Raw genomic sequence first — 22590 nt, forward strand, 5'->3', positions numbered from 1 at the left:
AATATTCACGTTTATCACACAAATATTTTCCAGTTGTGGGAATCGAACCCAGAAATCGCCCACTGCGCCATCCGGGTGTCAATAGTCGCTGCATTTTCTATTTTTAAAAATTGGGTTGAATATTTACTCCAGCTGACGACGGTTGGCCTTTCGTAAAATTAAACGAGGATATTTTCCAATCCCATCGCCGCCGACTGGCACGTAAAAACAAAACTGTCACGTAGAGTTTCATAAAAAAACATACTTTTTATTGCGCCACGTTATCTAGGCACACAGTCGTGTTCTAAAAATACTATGAAAATGGGAAAAAACACTCTCTTTAATTCCAATATATACAGATTTTGATTCAGGTAGTTTCTAACAGTAAACTAGTAACCTTTGTTAGTTTCTAATACTTTTTTCCGTGGAAATGAAATATTTATTTTAACCTTAGCGAAGGCTACCGACTTCCACTTCTCCTTTTATATTTTTCCAATTCTTTTAAGTGGTGTCCCTTCTAGTCTGCTCCGACTTCTGTTACCTAGGATCGCTGTTCCTGTATTCCTTCCTTCCTGTCAAGTATTGATTGAATCTGGAAATTAATGTGGGATGGACAGGGGCATCCTGCATAGGGGCAGGTCTCAGGTTATATGTGACCCATGAATAACTTAGGGAGAGTTTTTTAGGAAAGTAGTTCGACCCTTACGTCACGTTATAGGCGGAATTACTAAGCTTCACTATTCGGCAATCGTTGTCAACTTGAAATTAAGTTACAGTAGGAAACATAAGTCACTTAAAATACAAACTAAAACCTAAATTAATAACGATACAATTCATGGTCTCTTGTCTGGCAGTTATGTTAAGCCCATACCCTAATCGGTTTATACGCGACATCGTACGGGAACGATCTCTCTCGGTAGAGAGGTAACTTGCCACGGCAGAAGCCTCCCAGTAGACCAGACCAGAGAAGATTCTGAAATTATAAATTCCCAAATTTCGAACCCGAGACCACCTACTTAAATCCACAGAGTTTACCGCTGCGCCAAGGAGGCCGTTAAATAGCCCAGGACCTACCTAACTAAGATGTATGTCTACCTTATGACGTACATCTTGGTTTAATACATAGAACCAGGAGACGTAGGTTGTGTCGGGGATTTTAAGTGTCTAATTGTTAAAATTCATATAACGTGAGGTTCGTATCGCAACACATCGAGATAAGATTATCTTCACGCTCTATTATTTGCAATAAGTAAACATGTCGAGTTCAAGGTTGTACTAAAAAAGAATTTGTGCCGCACAATGCTATATTATGTCGCTTAAATCCTTTTTATTCTAAACTCTTCAATTATTTAGCGTTTTACCATTACAACAACAACGGTTGTGACAAACAACACATTAACATAACAAAGTTATTTACAAGCGTACACTCATAAAAGAAGCGTAGTTGGCACTTTGCATATAAGGTCGATAGAGTACTAAAGATACAGTCGGCTTCAATAATACACGTGTAACGCAAATTATCCACCTATAACGGGGGCCCATAAATTTTTCATCTAGAATCTGGCCTGGATTAGGTTAGGTTGTTTGTGGGAATTTCCTAGAACCACCGTCTTGAGCCGCTAGTGGCCAGCGATTCCCCACGATTCGTACTACTTCGTATGTTCACTATGTGGACCTACTGACAAAGAAAAACATTTCTTTCTTAAGAGTTTTTTTTTTCAAAGTCACAAAACGTAATTGAGGCATGTGGTGTCCCAAGAGCTGGCGATATAGCTTATTTAGCCCGAAGGATGAGATTTTCAGTCCAAAAAGAAATAGTGCCACTATCTTGGCCACCTTGGTGACCATTTGGATGGCGTACATTTTTTTGTAAATGTTTTATAGTGGCTTATTTATATTCTGTAATTTTACTTACAAATAGAATGATAGCTTCATGTCTGCAGAGTCATGAAACTTTATATTTGTAGTATCTTTATTAGTACTCTGTTTGAAAGTTCATATTTATTTGATGCTGAATGTACAAACGTCTTACTGAAACTAGCAGCCTTCATGTTTAATCAATAAAACTGTTTACCGTGCATGTTGTGCACAAATCCATGTAAATAATTGTAAATTGATTGAATCTTATTCGATTCAGATGATTCGACCTTAGTTCTATCGTCAAATGCGATTAACAGCATTACATCAGCACTACGACACGTGACCGCGGCGATGTGGTCAAGACGGCGGAGGGGGGTAAATGGACAGATTTAAGTCGCTACCAACCCCCAATTGCATGCCCAGGGGAGGCCAACCAATGTAAACATTATGCGTTTTAAATTTAAAAATTCACTCTATAGTATGAGTTTAACAAAAACTTTAACAAGTTAAAGTCAGCTGCCAATTTCATGATATTTCATAACACTATTGTAACTCCTAGAATCTAGTATCCCTAGCCACCCCTAGTAGCTTTATTAGTCGCGGACTGTACAGCCATTTTAATGAAAACTATCAGCCTTCAACGTTCAAATCGGTGCATCGATAAAACTGTTTACCCGACGGATTGAGCGCAATTCAATAATCATAGTCGTAACTTCGAAATTACGTTTAATTCAATTTAACGCTCTGCACGCTCGCCGGCGTCCTTCGTGCGGAATTCATCCTTTTTATTGGGGATTTTATCGGACGTATTTATCGAGAAAAAAATGGTGAAATGGATTACTGTGAAATTCGTGAAGAATATGAACCTTGAAATACCTACGACCTGGCTGAAAAGAAATACTGTCTCTTTGGTGTACATGATATACTGAGCTAGTTTCGGCCAATTTTAACAGTCGCAACACTTCGAATTCAACTATTTTTTAGAGAGACATTAAATAAGAGACTTTTCTTAAACGACTCCTTAAACGACCCGTAACGACTCGTCCGAATAAATTTTGTGCTGAGAGTGAAGAAAAGCAAAGATAACACAGAATGCGCACCATGTGTAGCACATATATAGAATATTACGGTTTATGGTATGGTCCATAAAACAATGTTAGGCCAATATTTTCGTTTAAAAGTGATATTGATAATTTTCAAACTGGTGGAAATACATGCTATTTTTTACTGGCTGGCTGTCACGGTGTTAAATATTTTTTCTTGCACAATGCGTTAACTTGGAGATATCAGTCTCATTAAAATAAACTTTACCATCAAACAGCTCAGTTTTTGAGAAAAGCAGAGGGGGAAGACGATGATGTGGGGAGGGGTATATTGTTTAGGATAACAAAAGAAAGTTTGTATGGGAAAACTTATCAGAAGTTGCACACTGACAGAGTAGCGGACGACTGCTAGATAATTAATAAAAGCTAGCTTTGGAGGTATTGTTGCGTTAACTTGATCAACCATTTTAAACGTCTAAAAATAAACATGTGTTAATTAACTTTTTATAGATACAAACATGTTCGTTGAGACAAATTAAGGTCCATTAAATGCGACATTTGATGTATGTTGAGACGATCTTGTTAATTAACAGGAATTATCCGTCAATATCATCAGAGTCAGATGACTTAATTGCGAAATAATAAACAACAAAGACTTCAATAGATCTCAAATGACAAAGATAATATGACAAAATATTGGGTTTATTGTCGTTAGTTACAGTTTTATTATAAGTATATAGATAAATGAGTTAAAGACTTTCCTTTGACTTTTGTATTTAAATAAAAAAGCTATCTAAGGCTTAATTAGTTTCTTAAATTCCCTAGAGTAGCATTTTAAACATTCTTTATAATAGGATCAATGTTCCGTGATCAACGGTGTTCGTTTATAAGGATTCGCCCTTTAAAGATATTAGATCAAAATATGCATATTTATTTGTCTATACAAACGAATTCAAGGCATTCTTAGTGTAAACTTATAAAACCCCTATTGAAGATAAAAGGCCGACACACGCATAGTACCTACACTACGCGACACGTACTTAATAAAGTGACTCCTACATGATTTTAATTTTCTGTGTGATGTTAGGGCTGTATCTGATTTATTTCAGCTATGGCCGTGGTTTACTGAAAAACTATTAGATTTTCGGTTTCACAGATAAGGCTCAGATACAATACATAAAGCACCTCTAAAGCCTGTGTAGTATTATTTCTGTTTTCATTTACACGTTGTACACTAACTATGTATTTACTAGCGTTAAATTAAAAAAATATATATTATAACTTAATACCTTTACTCTGCCCTGAATGAAAATAATGCCACAATTTTTCAAATCAGACCAAATAACCACATCATTTCCTGAGATTAACTATATGAAGTACCTACCTATCAACCTAATATTATTACTATTGATTACTTATTTTCTATGTTAAAAGAAAACGTATTTAATGTTTTTTGCTCTACGGCTCAGTTTCCAATCGGAAAATTTTGTGTCAACAAGATTTTTTATCTTGTACAAAGAAACGGCGCAATAATCTGAATAAACATGTTAAAGCCACGCAAATACTACTTCTATGACTTGTTGTATATTTTCCTTTTTGACGATAAGAACTTTTAAGTACTTGTATAACTTACACATAAAGCAAATAAGAGGAAAATACTCACAGCTCGTAGAGAAAGTTAATATCTCAGTTTCTTGCTATATTAAGTTTCACAAAAATATATTTTATTTCTACATTCAATATTAGTAGCTAAATATATTGCATAATTTTTTTCTTCAGCTGAAATATTATATAGTTAATAGTTATTATTGCACTCTTTAGGTGAGATAGGTCTCTCTGGTCGATAATTATCATCTTCACAATCGTTCATCAAGTTATGAGATATCATAAGAGAGTATTAGGGCTTAATTGTTAACCTGTGTCGGTTTCTAAATAAAAAAAGAATCGCTATTATTCTGTGGCTCTGACATCAGGACCTCGTGCTGCCCGGGGTAGAACATGCTAATTATCAAACCAATAATAATGTTTTATAATTGTCTCAAATGCTATTAAAAATAATGATGGAACGAATTTCGAATAGGTAGAGGTAGACTTTGAACTCAAGGTAAGTGGCGCAAAATGGCGTCGCATCAGCTGAATTACGAGTACGACCTATATAAGTACCGCCTAGGTTGTAGCTTTATTCTGCCCAGGCTCACTCATAGCTAACTAGAACTTTATGTCGTCCACTTTAATTTTGTGTCTACACTCATATTTTAACATCCTTGTTATAAAGTAAAAAATTGATATTTCTCTAATGCTTTACAAATATCTCTCTTCTCACACTAATATTATAAAGGCGAAGTTTGTATTTAGGTGTCTATGTTTGTAACTCCTTCTCGCCGCATCTACTACACCAATTTAAATGTAATTTGTTATAGAGATAGATAATAGACTGAATTAATACATAGGCTACTTTTTACTCCGGATAAACCCATGGTTCAATCTAAGCTGCATTGGAGCAAACAACACTTTATGATATATGATTATACCACATTTAAATGCTATAATTTGAGTCGAGTTGGTATTCAGTTGGAACGGCCCAAAGCGCATATTAGTGTAACGATAAGCAGGTGAAGTCACGCATTTCACCGATGGATTGTGATATTAAGGCAAAAGCATATTAAAATCACACGATGCTAATCATTTTATTAAACCTTTCCAAAAATTGTTGTTTATTTTGTTTATTTATTTAGAGGACTTTACTGCACAAATGAAACAATACAAGATACATTTTCTTTATTTCTGCCAGTGTTGAATCGAAATAGAAATAAAAATGTACTGAGTTAAAAACATTAACGTATTAATTACATGGAATGACCTTCTTTAAGGAAAAAATAAATAAACTCCATTACCACAGGAAAACCGCAAGAAGATTATTATTATTTTTATGTTGAATAACAGCCAGTTAATGACCTACCACTGTAGCTGTAGAGACGCCATCTATAAAGTAGTCTAATATTAACAATGCGTTCGTTTGCATCTTCACCTTTGACAAACGAATGCAGTAAACAGCAAAAGGCAACAACTGCTTATAGAACACAATATGATAATAAATTGATGTAACAGCACTTTTAGTAACTAGCCGTTAGTGAATTCGTTTAGTAATTTTGTCAATTATAAGACCATTTTGAATGCGTTTAATATTCAAATTTATTTTGAAATATAAAAGTTATAGTTCTAATTATTTTTAAATTTACGATTGTATTTTTTATTTTGTGTCCAATATTTAATTCTTATTCAATAACACAAATGAACCTCGCAACGAATTTATCTCATGGGATATTCAGGAGTACAGTATCCTACTTTGTTACTTTAACTAAGCGGATAACGGATTATTATCTTCTTATTATTCCCTACGCGTTTTGTCAGACATAAAGATAATGTATTGCATTCATGAAATTGGAGCTATTGACCTACTTTTCTCTGAGTTAATTTACCATTTACTAACTGGCTTAGCTTCTTTGTTTTTCGTAAACATGTTTTCTTATTATATACATTTTTGTTATTATAACATCACTTTTAATATACTATATATATATATTTACTACGACAACACACACATAGCAATCTAGCCCCAAAGTAAGCCTAGCTCGTGTTATTGGTACTACGGTTGCTGATGAATACTTTTATGAATATGCCTAATATACATAAATACTTATAATATACAGATAAACACCCAGACATTGAAAAACACATAAAACATTTATGTTCAATCACACAAACATTTCTCAGTAATGAGAATCGGCTTTGGACTCAGAATTCAGGGTTAATGCCCACTGCGTCAACTGGCTGACAAAATACTTTTGGTAAAATGTTTATTTATATTTGGCGCCGTCTATTTGAATGCAGACGTGGACATAGCATCCACATATCTATTAAGTCGTTCTGTGTACCAGTTGTTCTTCAAAAATGTTTGAACTTTACCGACGCCAACAATGTTCAAATCAGAATATTAGTTTCTGTCATATCCAAACATAGCCCCAATAAAATCTTTAAATTGCAATAATTAATTGCTAACAGGGATATGAAAGCTTTAACCTTTAGGAAAATAGGTTAGTCTTAATTTTTAATATACCAAATTTTGCCCATGCATAAGTCGCCATTTTGAATTTAGGGTGGAATTGTTATTGCTCAAAACAACAGTTATTTCGAGTTTTTAACTCTTTATGAAGTAAAAGGAATAGTAATAGATTTATGATAATTTATAAAGTACCTATTTTAGCTTATCTTAGCTCATCTTGTGTTTATTTTTGTTTGTTCATACATATAAGCGGCCAATGCCCCTTCACGCTGGAAAAGTAAATATACTTGGATACAATTTCTATTAATTTATTCACCCATGCCATATATGGGAGCATGGCTTAACCGATGAACGAACATATAACTTATCATACATATGTGATAATTTGTTCGGTTTCCATGGCATTGAAATCAGAAATCTTGAGGCAGAATAAGGCTTATTAATAAAAACAAATATTATAATTAGTAAAACTATATCTTAGAGAACCTTAACGGTTAACCATTACCTGAAAACCAAACCTTATATCTACACCATATACCTAACGCATGTATGCTTACATAAATCCAGTACGTCCATACTTATGGTACCTTTATATATCTAGTAGTACTAAATATATAAACTGCAACATTTAAAGGTTTCAGTTTCTCGCACGTAAACGTTTCGTTAAAAAAGTAACAACGTCACAACTATTCGGAATGACGTTACAACTATAAATTTTACGGTATTCTTTCAATCGCTCCTCCAGGCCGTAAGAAACTGGGCACACTTCCAGACTCGTGAGTCGTGACGTTTCAACATTCCTGCGTGAGCGCTGTCACGTGAAAACGACCAGTCCTTAAAAATACCTCTTCACATTAAACTAAAAAATACTAGCATAGTATGTAGTAACGAAGGGCTTGTTACTACATACTATGCTAGTATTTTTATTATATAAAACAATTTTTTTGGTATTTCAAATCTTGAGACATATATGTTTATAACTACCTTGACATCAAATCGAAATCCGTTCATAACTAATAACAGCATTTCGTTGTGTGTCTATCCCGGGGGAACAGTGCATATTTCTGCCATAAAAAGAAGTACGTCCTATAAACTATGTATATAAACAAAAACAATCCGTTTTTGCGTTAAAAAAAAAAACAACTCAACAAACACACTATTGCATTAGTAGTATTAGAATGTTCACAGTCACGTCTGGTATTCTGTAAATTGTTATGAAATCCAATTTGTTTTAAAAACACATTATGTTTTCATCGTTTCCCCGGTGACCCGTTCCAAACTGGGCAACACTCCAGTGCCATGCGCCAAGTTGCCTACATCCGCATGATTCCTATCATGTGATAACTATCACTCACAACTTTAACATTTATTGTTTCATCGGTGAAACATACGCGTGGTTTTTGTTTGAGTATAAAAATAGTGCATCTATATTTTCATCGACCTCCATCATTAACGACCTCCCTCTGACGCAGTGGTGAAAGCTGTGGTATTTTATGTGTTAGGTCCTGGGTCATATCCCCTTAATTTAGTTATTAACATTGCATGCAAATTCTATTAGAACCCACAGGTGCTGTAAACAAATAATATAAAATAATAATTAAAAAAAAATAAGTAAAAAAATAAAAATTGACTATTTCTTAACTTAATTTTAACACTAGGAAAAAATGGATTACTCTCAGGCATGCAGGCATCCGCACGATGTTTTCCTTTAACGTTAAACCAAGTTACATTTAATAGTTTCAAACGCCCATAACTTCGAAAATCTATCAAGTGCGTGACGCGGTTCGAACTCAGTTTTCCTAAAAGTGAAGCTGAAGTCCAAACGACCAGCCTATCACCGCTTTACCTTAGTATATAATATGATAAAAACTAGGAGGCCAAACCTGAATGGTCTTAATAAAGTTCCCAGTATAAGGCAGCTTGCCGAACAAAGCTCCGGTCTCCCGTGTAATTTGAATAATGTTCCCGACAAGTATCTCTTCCAACATATTTTGGTCTATGAATAAATATCTAATATTTTACGCATGACACAGATATTACTCTTAGCAGCCTTGAGAAATAATTTTCGATTCTCCTGGGAACTTAGATCATTATCATCATCATCATCAGTTTTCTCACTTTTCCTTCGCCATTAAAGCAAGTGGATTTTTTTTTTAAATACATTATATTAATTTCCGCCTGCAGCCGTTTAGAATTTTTGTATTTATATAAACACTTGCACACGAAAGTGGTAAAATCCACACCATAGTACAAACTCTAGATATTGCATAAAGAGGAACACTTTCAGTGGTTCACTAACCCCGGGCTTATATTGAGAATGTATTTACTTTAGGCAACCCATTGACTCAATCATTTTGGTCCAATCCGATGGACAACCATTGAATCGAAATCTTGGTCCGGAGTCAAACACGCTAACTGCCTAACCAATGAAACAATATGCTAGAACTCGATAGATAAAATGAATTGGCTGATTTTGGGATCTTTTATAGCTTCCCATCATATCAGGTTTTGTTAATGTTCCAGCAGTCCTGCATTCGTTGGAGATTATCCGTTCCATTATTATGAGAGATCCGGTGAGATCCGGTGATGTACGGGTGAGATCCAGTTGTGATGGTCTCCATACAATCAAGATTAACTCGCTCTTAGAAAAACTCTTAAGCGGTCGCGTTAACTAGCCCATTCATTTGGGGAAGGTTTAGGATTATATAGCATGCCCCGCTGTTTATGTCAACTTAGAGTATCAAACTCTAAGTTGACATAAACAGCGGGGCAAAGCTTTTTAACATAAATTTGGCCGATAGGCGCAGTGAGCAGTTACCCTGCTTTCTGACTCCGTGGCTATGGGTTCGTTTCCCAACTGGAAAATGTTTGTGTGATGAACATGAATGTTATTCAGTGTCTGGGTGTTAATCTGTGATCTTCTTGAGATCTAAGAAGACGTTACTTCAAACTTTTACGTTGTTATACTTATCTTATAATGAAAAGTGTGGGCGTTGTAATTTATTAGTTTATTAGTAAGATCTAAGTTACCTAGAATTGGCGGTGCTAATCTTAGATCATTAAATAGAGAACGTAGCTATGAAAGATTTAAGAAGAAATTAGATGTGTTGCTTCTTTATCATTACAACATTAAAGAAAAGGGCGGTGTAAATTCAGCAGATCAAATGAGAACGCAACATCTGAATGAAATATCTAAAAGGGCGTTACTTATCTTTTATTACTATTAAAGGCTTTATCCTGACTAACTGATATTTTGTATAGTCCAAATAGCTTAACGTAGTAATTCGTATGAAAGTCTTCATTTATCAAGATATTTTTCAAGATTCTAAAACGGTATATCTTCGAACAATGATACTTTCGGTATATTTCCTATCTTGAACTTCCCGGTATGCAGGCTTCCTCACGATGTTTTCCTTCACCGTTACCCTATAGGTAAGAGAATTCAGAAATTCTACAAAACCACTCTAAGATAACTCTAAGATAACGTACGATATCGTACGTATGTAAGATACCAAATAAAGGGATCCAAGAAAACTTCACTTTGAAACGGTTATGTTACTTTAACACAATATCTAAACGTGAAAAGTAGATGATGGTGTTAATTTACGCGCTGCTGAACCACTCTTTATGGGTGATTACAATCCACCACAACTCGACGGCAATAAAAACGACCATTAAAACGGCTCTAAACTACCAAATGCTCGAAATGAAAACGTTACGGTTACAGTCGACTTGAAAATTATTGCCCGCCTTATATCAGAACTGTAATTAGCCTTCTGGGTATTTAAGGGATATGGGGATTTAGTACAAGGTTACAGTCGCTAATGTTATAAAAAAAATACGTTTTTGCAATGTCCCCTGGTGGTCCGTTCAACTAATATAATATCCAAGCCTGTTTTAAGGTGTTGTATGCTAAATTTGACATCGAAATCGAACGAATAGTTCGTTAGAAAAAAGTAACACTTAAAAAATAGCAAAACGCTGCTAGCAACCTGTCATAAGTGATATCTCAAAGTAAGACTGCTTTGCTAGTAGATTAGCGCGGCTTCAGTATGTATTCAAAAGAGATCTAAGACAAGTTTAAGAGTGCCCATAGAAGGGACTTAAAGTGCTAGAAGTCTCCCAGGTATCTCATCAGGAGAGTGGCTAGTTATCGTCAAAGACGAGTCGTCAAGCGATCTAGCATTCCGGAATAATGCCGAAACCGATAAGGGTTTAGTATAACTACCATAAAAGTTTAGGTCTAACTTTTAGTTGAGTTGAAAAACCCCTGTTGACAAAAAGGGGCAGCGCGTTTTCATAAGTTAACATTATACATACTTACATTATACAGGGAATTATAAAAACTTATAATATAGGGTACAATTATTGTACTAGTAGGTACATTCTGGCCGATGAGTATGAATGAATATGACTGTCATGCTCGGGACTGTACAAAGTACTAAAGTTTAGTTCTTAAAAATTTATGTTAACATGCATGACATGCATAAATAATTAACGCTAAAACACTAAAAATACTTCTAGACTAAAACCATTATGCTGTGTTTACTATCAACCATACACCGATTAAGTATATTCTTTACAAATAATAAGTGTATTTTATTCTTGACGTGTCGTCTAAGAGCGAAACTAAATAAGAGGTACCTATATTATAAGCATTATTTTTTTTACCTTGAAGTTAAGAGTAAAACCAACTTAAGTCTCACTCAAGACAGTCGAGTTTCTTGTTTGGAAATAAAAGCAAATAGAAATATTTCTTGCCCTCCCAAGAAGCTTAAAAATAATCTGTTCTTTGTGACCGGTTGAATATGGAATATACCTTTGCACAGTCACGAGAAATGTCGGAACTTGAAATTCATACTTTTGTATACGCTTCGCTAGGTAGTAACGTCGTTATTAAAAAGTCAGTTACTACCTCTGTCTGCTGCAAATCAATGCACTCGAAAATGTATTCTTCTTAATCGTACATGGGTCTTAGCAGAGTGGTCATGATTGCTGAGATAAAAAATGGCGACATAGTCGTTTGTAGATAGCAAGTGCACGTTTGTCTACTACTGGTAGCACTGTACCACAATTACTTGGATAAACAAAAAGAATATAAAAATTTTAAAGAGTTTTCTGACGATATCCTGTCGCAGTGTAATTTGGGAAAATATACTGATTATTTTCCTTACATGTTAAGTATTTTATATTTTATTGCATAATTAAGTAAAAAACTAGAGAAAAATTTGCGTTTATAATCATCATCATTATTATTAGGCCCACTACAGGGTACGGGTCTCCTCCCACAATGAGAAGGGGTTAAGGCTGTAGTCCACCACGCTGGCCCAGTGCGGATTGGTGGACTCCACACACCGTTGATAATATTATCGAGAACTCTCAGGCATGCAGGTTTCCTCACGATGTTTTCCTTCATCGCAAGTCATATTTTAATTGGGATTCGAACTCGGTCCCCCGAAAGTGAAGCTCCTAACCACTTTTTTACCACTTTCTTTCACTATGAAAAACTTAAACGAAGACAAGAGAGAAATAATGGTTCAAGTTTTTTGAACCTTGGTAAATTTGAACACGACCCAGGAAAATAACCTATTCCTGGCCATCAGTGTACGTATTTATTTCAAAACCGAACTGGCTTTGTTTTATTGATATTTCGTTCTTGTGGTATGAATTATAAAGATATAGAGCAGGAACACATCACAAAACTTCGATACATATTACGTTTATCGCTATATCTGCACGTCATATCTGAATGAATCGCGTTAACGCAGTAATCCATTACGTGAATACCTATCAACGATTATGTAAAAAACACGATTTATTACGATCATATTTCAACTAAAGATGGTAAAGTTTTCAACTTTTCGTTTTGTTTCGATGCGAAACTGTGTTATTTACGGTGTGACTTTAAAGCTTACTCGTACCGCAAGTTACAGATCCCGAGTTCAATGAGCTAAAGTTTGAACGTCTTGGCCATGGGATTTTAGCGGTGGGTTTTTATATCGTCAGTCCTGAATTTTATTATATTGTGAAGTGCATTCGATAGAGGGTAGGCACTTTTCCGAACAAACGGCTTTTGAAAAGCCATTTTTGAGAAAATTAAAAATTGCAATTTTTGAAAGGTTTACTCAATCAACTACTTAAAATACTGCGAAACTATTAAGTTTTTTAAAAATAAGTTTATAATTAAAAATCTTTGATTGAAATATAATCTTAAGAAATAACGTATATAAATTTGGATGAAAGTCATTATTCTAGCGTTATTCATTCCGTTTCTCTTGCGTTCTTCTTCTTACTTCTTTTATACAAACCTAAGTTTGTAAAAAGTAACTTTTTGAGAGCACGGAAAGTACTAAAGGTTGTAGCATAGGTAAGGTAAGATTAGTACAAGAATACTTATGGGTACATTGGTTCTATCGGATATCGGATAAAAATGTTAACATAACCTCAAATATTATCAAATATATTTTTTGAAGAGTTCACAAAAAAATAATGCAATATATCTAGCGAACAACTCACTCCCACTCCCAAGCCTTTCTGCTACGGAATTCGGGAAGTGCGATTAAGACGTTATCGATCGATGTTTGCATCGCAAGAACATTCGCGCGTTGCGAACGCCAAAGCGTCTGGCGACTGAAATGTATGGTAATATACACAATATGCCACTGCTACCCTGTGACATGCTTGGATATTTAAACTACATCATACTCATTAGTGAGAGGTTTATTTCCTTACATTTTTTTTAGTGGCTAGTCGCTTTGCCGTTAGCACCCTGCAAACGCAAACCCATAAAACGTAAAAAGAAACCAAAGGTAAGTAAGCTTTATTAGGAACACCGAAAAACTTCCTGAACCAAATAACCGCCTAAAGGTTATATTACTTTATCTTTGATTAGAGCTCTATTCTATGACTCACTCTATGTAACATTGATAATGATTAGTTTATCATAATCTCTGTTAACTAAGTATCTATATAGTAATAATGAAAATGTAACATTTATTTTAATTTACACAAAGATAATTAACTGCATGCATATTTTTCTTCTATGTAACGTAGTTACCTTATACTTTGAGGCGGGTCTTCAAGGTACACATTAAACTTGGAAGAAAACTTTACAGTCGCAAGCTTATCATAGTTATATTAGTTAGAAATTGTTGAACAATCTCTAGAGATTCGTATGAAACCATTCAAACGCTTTTAATAAAAGTTGTTCAGTACATAATATGTTTTCACTTTGCCATTTCATTTTCCTTCAAACATTTCGCATCGTTTATTAGCATGAGCGTTTTCATAAATTAATTTTTTCTCCATATTCATATACTTGCTTTTTCATCAAGAAGCATTTTCGCAGTAACATTTAAATTGGTTTGAAATAAATTATTGTTGCCTGAAATAACTTTTAGAAATTATCTCGCCTTTGTGTTATTTATAATGAACCAATGAACAAGGTGAAAACTTAACAAAAGATAAGTAAGTAGCTTAAAGTAAAGCAAAATAAAAGAAATATTTAGAATCTTACGCCATCTTTTTTATTAATATAGCCTATAGGGACAAAAGGAAATTTATTTCAAGTGTAATTTCGGGCGATATGACTAATATAAATGTGCATGTAATATTTAGAATCTGCATTTTGTTTGCATCAGTGAAAGTCATTGGAGTTATCATTCAAACAGCAATAGTATTTTATTTAAAAATTTTAGTATTTAGCTATTTCACTTTACTATATTCACCCTGAGAGCATGCTGCTGAGTGCAAAATAATCTTGCGAGACTTTATCCACTATGGTTGATTGCTTCATCTGGTGGGAATGGCTGGCATTTTTTTTGCGCAAAGGCTACCTGACTGTTCAGCTCAGAAATGCAGCCAGCATTCTTGGCACCATTCCTGGCGGGCATTAGCTCTATAGTAATCAAATCAGTTTTAGGATTTATTGTAACATTATTGTAAGTATAGATTATCGATAAAATGCGTTAATAGTAACGTAAATACTTTGTTGTTCACAGCCATGGAGAAGACTTGATCGTGACTCCGTTCGCGCAGGTGCTGGCGAGTCTGCGCAGCGTCCGCACCAACTTCCTGTGCCTCACGAATGTGCCGGCATCTAAGTGAGTATACCGAATGAATGAATTAATGAGTGTTGTATACCACAGGGAATATATTATCTTTACATAGTATGAAACAAAATTCCTGCTGTTTGTACTCTTGGGTTTTGAACACTACGCCACTGATTTAAATGCAGTTTTCAGCATTAGATAGAATATTTAAAGAGGAAGGTTTATATATTGTAACATGCTTTATATATGACATAAAAGTATATTAAATAAATAAATATATATAGAAATACTTTTGTGCGCTTATATCGCAAGTGTTTCCAAAACCTTCCAAGATAGACCTTTTGTTAAATAAATAAATTAATGTATCCCGGAATTATCTATAGACTTATCATATCACCCCAAAAACAAGTATCTGCATTGGCCCGTGCGAAGCAGTATATATAAAAATCTCGTGTCACGGCGTTTGTTCTCCTGCGAAACCTTGTTTTTTTTCTATATATGATAAAAGGTAGTACAAATTTATATCATTAAGTGAGTGGGGTGCACCTATCCAGAACCAAATTGTTTTTTATTTGTCTTAAAAAATACCTTATTTGGAGCCGGTATGTAGCGCTGCTGTCGATATGGAACCAAATTTGTTTAGAATATAATAGTTAATGTAGTGCTGCTCTAAGCGGATAAGAAAATGAATGAATGAATGATCGTAGCATAGAGTACATAATTTGATGCTCATCTCGGTACATAGCTACCTCTAACATACATATTCTGTATATTGAATTGATTAGGTAATTTTTATTTAATCACAGAAAATATTATCTAAAAATTATATATATATATATATATATATATATATATATATATATATATATATATATATATATATATATATATCAGCAAAAATTGAAATCCCTATAATTACGGTTAGGGTTGAACTTTTTGCATACACTAAAGTACATTATTCTACAAGTAAAACCCTTTCATTTACCATTTTGGACCGATTTCCATCAAACAACGCTATGAACACATACGGACACATAAAACCACGTCGTTTTTGCGTCGGGTGTCAAAAATAATAAATACAAATATAAAATTCAACAATTTGGACATAAAAACTATTATATAGGGTGCTTGTTGGGAAGCATTGCACTTGAAGTTATTGTAAGTATTGCTCCTACGTGACACGCATATAAATACAAAAAAAGAAATAGATAAAATCCGTATTTAGTGCTTTCGCGAAGCCGCCACATTTAACACATTCAATTTGACATTCGAAGAATTTGGATCTGATTGATAATTAACATTTGGCGTTAGATACCACAACTTTGGTCTCAGTCAATGTACCTACACTTGCCAAAAATTTCAGTACAAATAAAACATTCAAAACATTTAAGTTCATAAAATCTGTTAAAGAGCATTGCATCGTCTGAACCGTTCGAAAAGGTTATTTTTGGAGCATTTCTAGTTGACAAGGTAAATAAAGTTAAATAAATAAAAGCAATGACAATTTTATCAGAAGGTTGTATGACTGTCTAGTTAAATGACGTTGTGTAGTGTAAATAAGAGTCTAGAATAGAATTCTGTAGAGGAACGATGACATCTTGGATATATTTTAAAATATAAATTTAAAATATATATATGAATTTTGTATTTGTTGAATGCATACAGACGTGCCGTTCGTATAAGTTTTGTTCTTTATACGCTTACAATCGTGGTGTAATTTTCGAGTTTATTTCGACCACAGTCGACATTGTTGGCTGATTTTGAAGCTCATTTCTACAGCTGGAATTCTGGTCGCAACTTTTTAATGATAATACATTCCGTACATACTTTAGTGTATGCAAAAAGTTCAACCCTAACTGTAATTATAGGGATTACAATTTTTGCTGATGTAACTAAAATCCATAGTTATCGGATTATTTCCTTTAATTACTTCAAAGGTTTAAAGGTGCTTAAGGTTTATGAGCAATATTACATGAAGTCCTGCGAACGTAAGTTAGCATTTGTGGAACAGAATAGCCAAACTAATGTACATGTATTAAATGACATAAATAAAGAAGAGATTCAATAAAATATGTCTCTTAATACCTACTTATTTGAAAGAAGTAAAAATAAATTGGTGAATTTTCCTGCTAGGAATATGTAGGTATATCTTTTTTTTATCTCATCACACCATCTAAATCTAATGGTCTACGCCTACAACCAAAGCAATATTGGTATTTGGCCAAAGAAATATTTATCCGTCCACGGCCGATCAACAAACTGAGATAGATAACGTTTATTTTTAACCAAGACACAACAAACATACGTAGAATCAATTTTAAGATTGGTTTTAGATCTACGGGATCTTTGTGCACCAAGTGTAATGTTTTTTTTTATTTATTATTTATTTAACACGCAAAACATGACACAGACACAGATCATGACAACATTAACATAAGAAAAACAACCTATAAAAATAAAACTAGACATTCTCCACCACATGCGTGTATAAATGTGTAGATGGGACGGATATACGTTCTTGGATATTTTCTTACAAAAAAAAATCATTTCTTTGTTTCCGTTAATTTAATTCACCTATTTATATTTTTCTTTTACGATTCTTTAAAAAATTAATAAGTATTCGAACGTTTAACTATCCAAAAATGTCGGATAACATCTGATCTGTTAAAATTATAACTTTATTATACAGTCTTTCAAAATAGAAATAGACACGGATTTCCACGCATTTTAGGTACTAACAAAGATTCAATAAAATGAGTTAGGACATCGGATTTGTCTTAAAAATAACACATAGGTGGCGCGCTATGACGGTCCCAGTTATTGACTAATAAATCATCGTTAAACCCCATCAACCCGTATCAAAGCGGCGTGGTAGGTCAATGCACCTAATCCCTTCTCCTTTGAGGGAAGAGGCATGTACCCAGCAATGGGAGGGACGCTGTTGCCTGATAGTTAAGATAGCCTGATAATTAGTTGTTTGTATGTACCCATGCTAGGCTCAACCGGTGCACCGATCATTGCAAAAAGGGTACAGATATAGCTTCCTTCTTGAAGACATGGGATACTTTATATACTGGAAAACAAATAGTTTCTACGGGTTTTAAGTGATCGAAACAAACGCGGACGAAGTCGCGGGCAACAGCCAGTTGCAAGTCATTTTTGCTTGCTGATTACTGAGTCATAAAAATACTTACGACTTACGAGTTCATTACAAGACACTTGCCAGCATCCGTAATGCCTACGTCATCATACGTCAGAGAAAACACGTCGGGAATGTACTCGAGCTCCGCCTATATTATCAGCAGACATGTCATAAATTTACTGTGACTTTATATGCTTCCAATAATGACGCATTGCTTTGTTTATGTAGTGAATATCTGATAATTATGTCTGAGCTGCCAAAGAAGTCTGAGTGGGAGGTATATATTTCATGTATCATCAGTAGTTTATAACAGTACACTGTTTTACTAAGGGCTTCTCCCAACAGGAAGGTTTGCCCATAATCACCACACTGGGCAGACGGGTTCGTGATCACAGCAGCCGTTGCTGGCCGTACTCCTTTGTATTCCCTGATTCACCTCGTAAGACACCCGCGGGAAAAGGAGGGGTGGTGACAACGGTATTCTGATCTACGGGCACCACACCGGAATATTTTTGTTTAACGTAGTATCGTGGTTAATTGGTTGATAGATCAGATAACTAACTAACTAAAAAGCTTTTACACACGAAAATAGCACTACATAAAGCGATACTTAAATAGTGTCTCGTTGTTAGAAACTTTTTAATAATGTCGATGTGAAAGGGCATTGTATCGTAAAGTTGAACGTAGTCATTTAATCGCTTGGTTGGGAACCTCGATATTAACGACTCTCCAACAAGTCATTAATTGGTGAATGTATGTGCTAACGGCTTAAATAAACTTTACACCCCAACTTTGTTGACAATACCTAAATACGATGGACGTCCACTGTTACGATTAAATACGCGTACCGGTATATCGTAGGATATAATATTCGCAGTTCGATAGTAGGGATATCAGAGCGGAACTCATTAACTTTTAAATTGGAATTAATGTTTATGTTCTATAAAATACTCGTAGGAAAGAGGCCATCGCCCCATGTTCAAAGTTCATTCGTTTATCTCGATAAAATAAACATATTTTATTAGCTTATTCTCGCGTGAGAATTATTTCTGTTTTTCCATGGATATAATATAACATTCCCATCGGAAAGCAGACTACATCGGTCACATATAAAATGTAGTTTCTATTTTCTAAAAATCCTTTCTTAGTTCATCCCTACATCCTTGTTCATTTTTCAAGTGAGTGCCCCTAAGTAGAGATCTGTTTTATTTACCATATGTTAAAATGAACAACGCCTCAACCGAACCACTTTATAAGTTCTAGAGAATAAACTGGAATCTCATAAAAGCAAACTCTAGAAAGCGTATTGTTTACGCAAGAGCATTCTGTTTAGGATCGAGGTACTCAAGAGGTCAAGGTTTGCTATTGACTTACAAGCACTTGTATTTCGTAATGTAAAGTGAAATATGCTTTTCAATAAGCAGAATTTCTTTCACGTATACGTCTTTGAAGAAAGTGAAAGCTTGAGACTAAATCTACAAGGAGAAAAACTCGACAGTGTATTTTCAATTTACTTTAATTAAATCATACGTTCCTTTCGCGGAATCTTTTCAAGTACTTAATTCGTCCAAAAGCTTAGACTTTTTAATTTATTTGAGAAAGAGGTTATCGTTTATCTCAAGTAAGGTTTTTTAATATTTTCTGTATTTGGTAAGCTTTAAGTCGACGTTTACCCATAGCTTCTAATTTCTTTGTTAAAATCAAGATAGCGCCACAAAAACACACACAAAGTTCTTCGAAAATCCATAGTTATGAGGTAGAAAAGTGGGATGAACGCGTATGTGTGATACAATTTATCAGATTATTTAGAGAAGTTTTAGTAGGTATAACTTTAAATAAGTTAGTCTCAGATTTGTTTGCTATTGTAGGTTGTTGTTTGCGTAATTTATTCCATTATTTTAGATTCAACGCTTTTCTGATTTTATGCCATACTATAAAAAGCAAACAAAAGTAAAGGATTAAGTAATGTACGTTAATGAAAAATGTTTTTAGGCCGAGCTTCGTGAGACATTTTAGGATGCGTAAATATTTGTTCAGGAACGACGTGGACGTCACGATATAAGAGTGAAATACGTACCCTCGAGCTGTTAAAGGGTTCGCCCTTTAAATTAAATAGTCTCTAACATAATCCTTACTAATATTATAAATGCGTTAGTGCGTTTGTTGGTCCGTCAATTACGTAAGGAAGGATCAACGTATTGACGTGATTTTTCGCATAGAGTTTTCGCAGCTTTCCTTAGTGAACTCTCAATATTAAAACATATCTCATTATCAACCCATTTACCTGGTCATAACAAAATTAAAGAAGGCCGTAGACCACTACGATGGTCAAGTGCGGATTGTTAGACTTTGCACGCCTTTGAGATTATTATAGAGAATACTTTAAGGAATTTCCTTAGAATGTTCTTTTCACTGTTAAAGCAAGTGACTTTTTAATTGACTGCTTACCAACGAACTTAACTGCAAACAGTTTAAGGCGCCAGGGATGAAACAAGCCAAGGTGAAAAAGAAGGCAGAAGTCTTAACCATTAGACTCCTATGAGAGTGGAAGCTTTTCCCGGCACAGAGAAGTTATTAGCTCATGATGGTGGTGATGATCCTTTCAAGTGTCTTTAAAAAAAACTATTTATTCACGTTTGAGATCAAATAAATACTCGCGAGACGCATTGGTCCCAAAGCCGGCACATAACGGATTTTGGCAATTTTTTTTTATGTATGCAAAAGATTTTAACATTGATATTTTCACAAGAAAAACAAATAATTTTCGGGGCATTTAAAACCGTTTAAACCGTGACAACCCCAGATAAAGTCGCGGACTAGCAAGTATTGGATATTGTCCAGTGTCCTGATTGATACGTGAGCCAAAGCCGTTATGGACCCAAACTTCCACCTATAACCTTTGTATTATTGAATATGTCATTCAATACACGAATATGAAAATAAGCTTTTATTCCATTGGTTTCACGAAAAAAATATTTAAATGAGTACGAAATATATTCTTAAAGAAAGGGACTTTTTTACCGGAGCAATCTTTTATTAGGGATGGGGGATACTCTTTAACCTTTAATCTGTATAGCCGCTTTTTATTTTTATAAATATTTATCAAATATTATCGTATATTTACATGATCACCTTTGTACGTTTAGTGTACGAAAGCTTGTAATTTACACGAATAAAAAAATCCTATACTCTGCCAAACAGCAATGAATCATTTATTTTATTTATGAAAGTTGAAGGCTAATTTATTTGTATTAGTGGAGTCAAGTAAGTTTATAATAAAGCATAAGAATTTGTATGAACGTTTGAAAGCGCTACAAAATAGAAAATTAATAATTTCACTTATTGGGGACTTCATACGCTATGTATTTTTTTACACTAAATACGGGTAAAACCTTTGTGTTCAGCTAGTCCAGATTAGTCTTAGATATAAATGTGAAAATAGCATCAGCTACGCCGATATGGTCCTAATGGAGCAAAGCTTTTAGCAAATCGATAAAGTGAATGCACATTTCTGTTAAGGGTTGCCTTATCGCCATAATAATATAAACCAAGAGCGAAAAGCATTTATCACGAGTAGCTATAGTGAAGTTAATCCACCCCGGAATTCTAGCAGAGCTTCAATTCATACCTTTATTTGATATACGACTCTAGCTTTATTGTGATTTTCTACTGAAGCTGAAACGAGCAAAATCGTGCACTAATGACACAAAGAAACTAAGAAACAAACAGTTCAGACTTTAAGCCACGCTTAAAATCAGCAATCAAATTACTCAGTATACCATCGTGATAATTTTATCACGGAATCTGCCAATATATAAATCTTCGTTCAAATTATTTACATTTTTTTCACTTCAAATAAGTATTTGACTACAATATCACCTGGTGGGAAGAGATGATGCAGTCTCAGATGGCTGAGGGTTAACCTGTCAGGGGTATGGCAGCTATATTGAACCCATCTCTATTCGGATTTTACTTTATTTGGTTTTTTTCGGCCGGCCTAACCACATGACGGCACTTAATTGCCTGTAAAGTGGTGACTAGCCACGGCCGAAGCCTCCCAGTAGAAAATATTCGTGAATAATAAATTTCCAAATTGCCCCCGCTATGGTTTAACCCGGGGCCTCCAAAATTTATAAGACCACACAGCTCACTTCTGCACTAGGTAGATCTGTAAAGGCGTCATTCTTTTAATATGAGAAAGTCATATTGAATTTACTAATCCCTCCACGCAGCTCCGTCGCGAGAAGGCGGGCTTAAACAATAAGTGCTAATAACTGACACCGACGACTAGCTAACGTGCTCTCTAGTTTTGACGTCACAAAGGTACGAATACATAATATGTGAAGTTCTGTCTTTGGCTATTCAAATTTCGCAGTATGCAGTCGAGACTAGGCAATTCAAATAAATACTATGCATATAGAAATTTTAAAACCCCATCATAAAATGTACAAT

The 22590-nt window shown here is 34.5% G+C and overlaps 1 protein-coding gene across 8 annotated transcripts in view; it reads left to right on the forward strand.

The window, feature by feature from the left end:
• LOC120625896 (cAMP-specific 3',5'-cyclic phosphodiesterase) overlaps positions 1–22590 on the forward strand; it is a 504305-nt gene that overhangs the window by 410963 nt on the left and 70752 nt on the right. For all 8 annotated transcript variants that reach the window (XM_039893163.1, XM_039893161.1, XM_039893160.1 and 5 more), the window contains one exon: positions 14946–15047. In XM_039893163.1, coding sequence (XP_039749097.1) covers positions 14946–15047 — 102 coding nt within the window. The remainder of the gene's footprint in view (positions 1–14945; positions 15048–22590) is intronic.

Source organism: Pararge aegeria, chromosome 8, assembly GCF_905163445.1.
Source record: "Pararge aegeria chromosome 8, ilParAegt1.1, whole genome shotgun sequence".
Lineage (NCBI taxonomy): Eukaryota > Metazoa > Arthropoda > Insecta > Lepidoptera > Nymphalidae > Pararge > Pararge aegeria.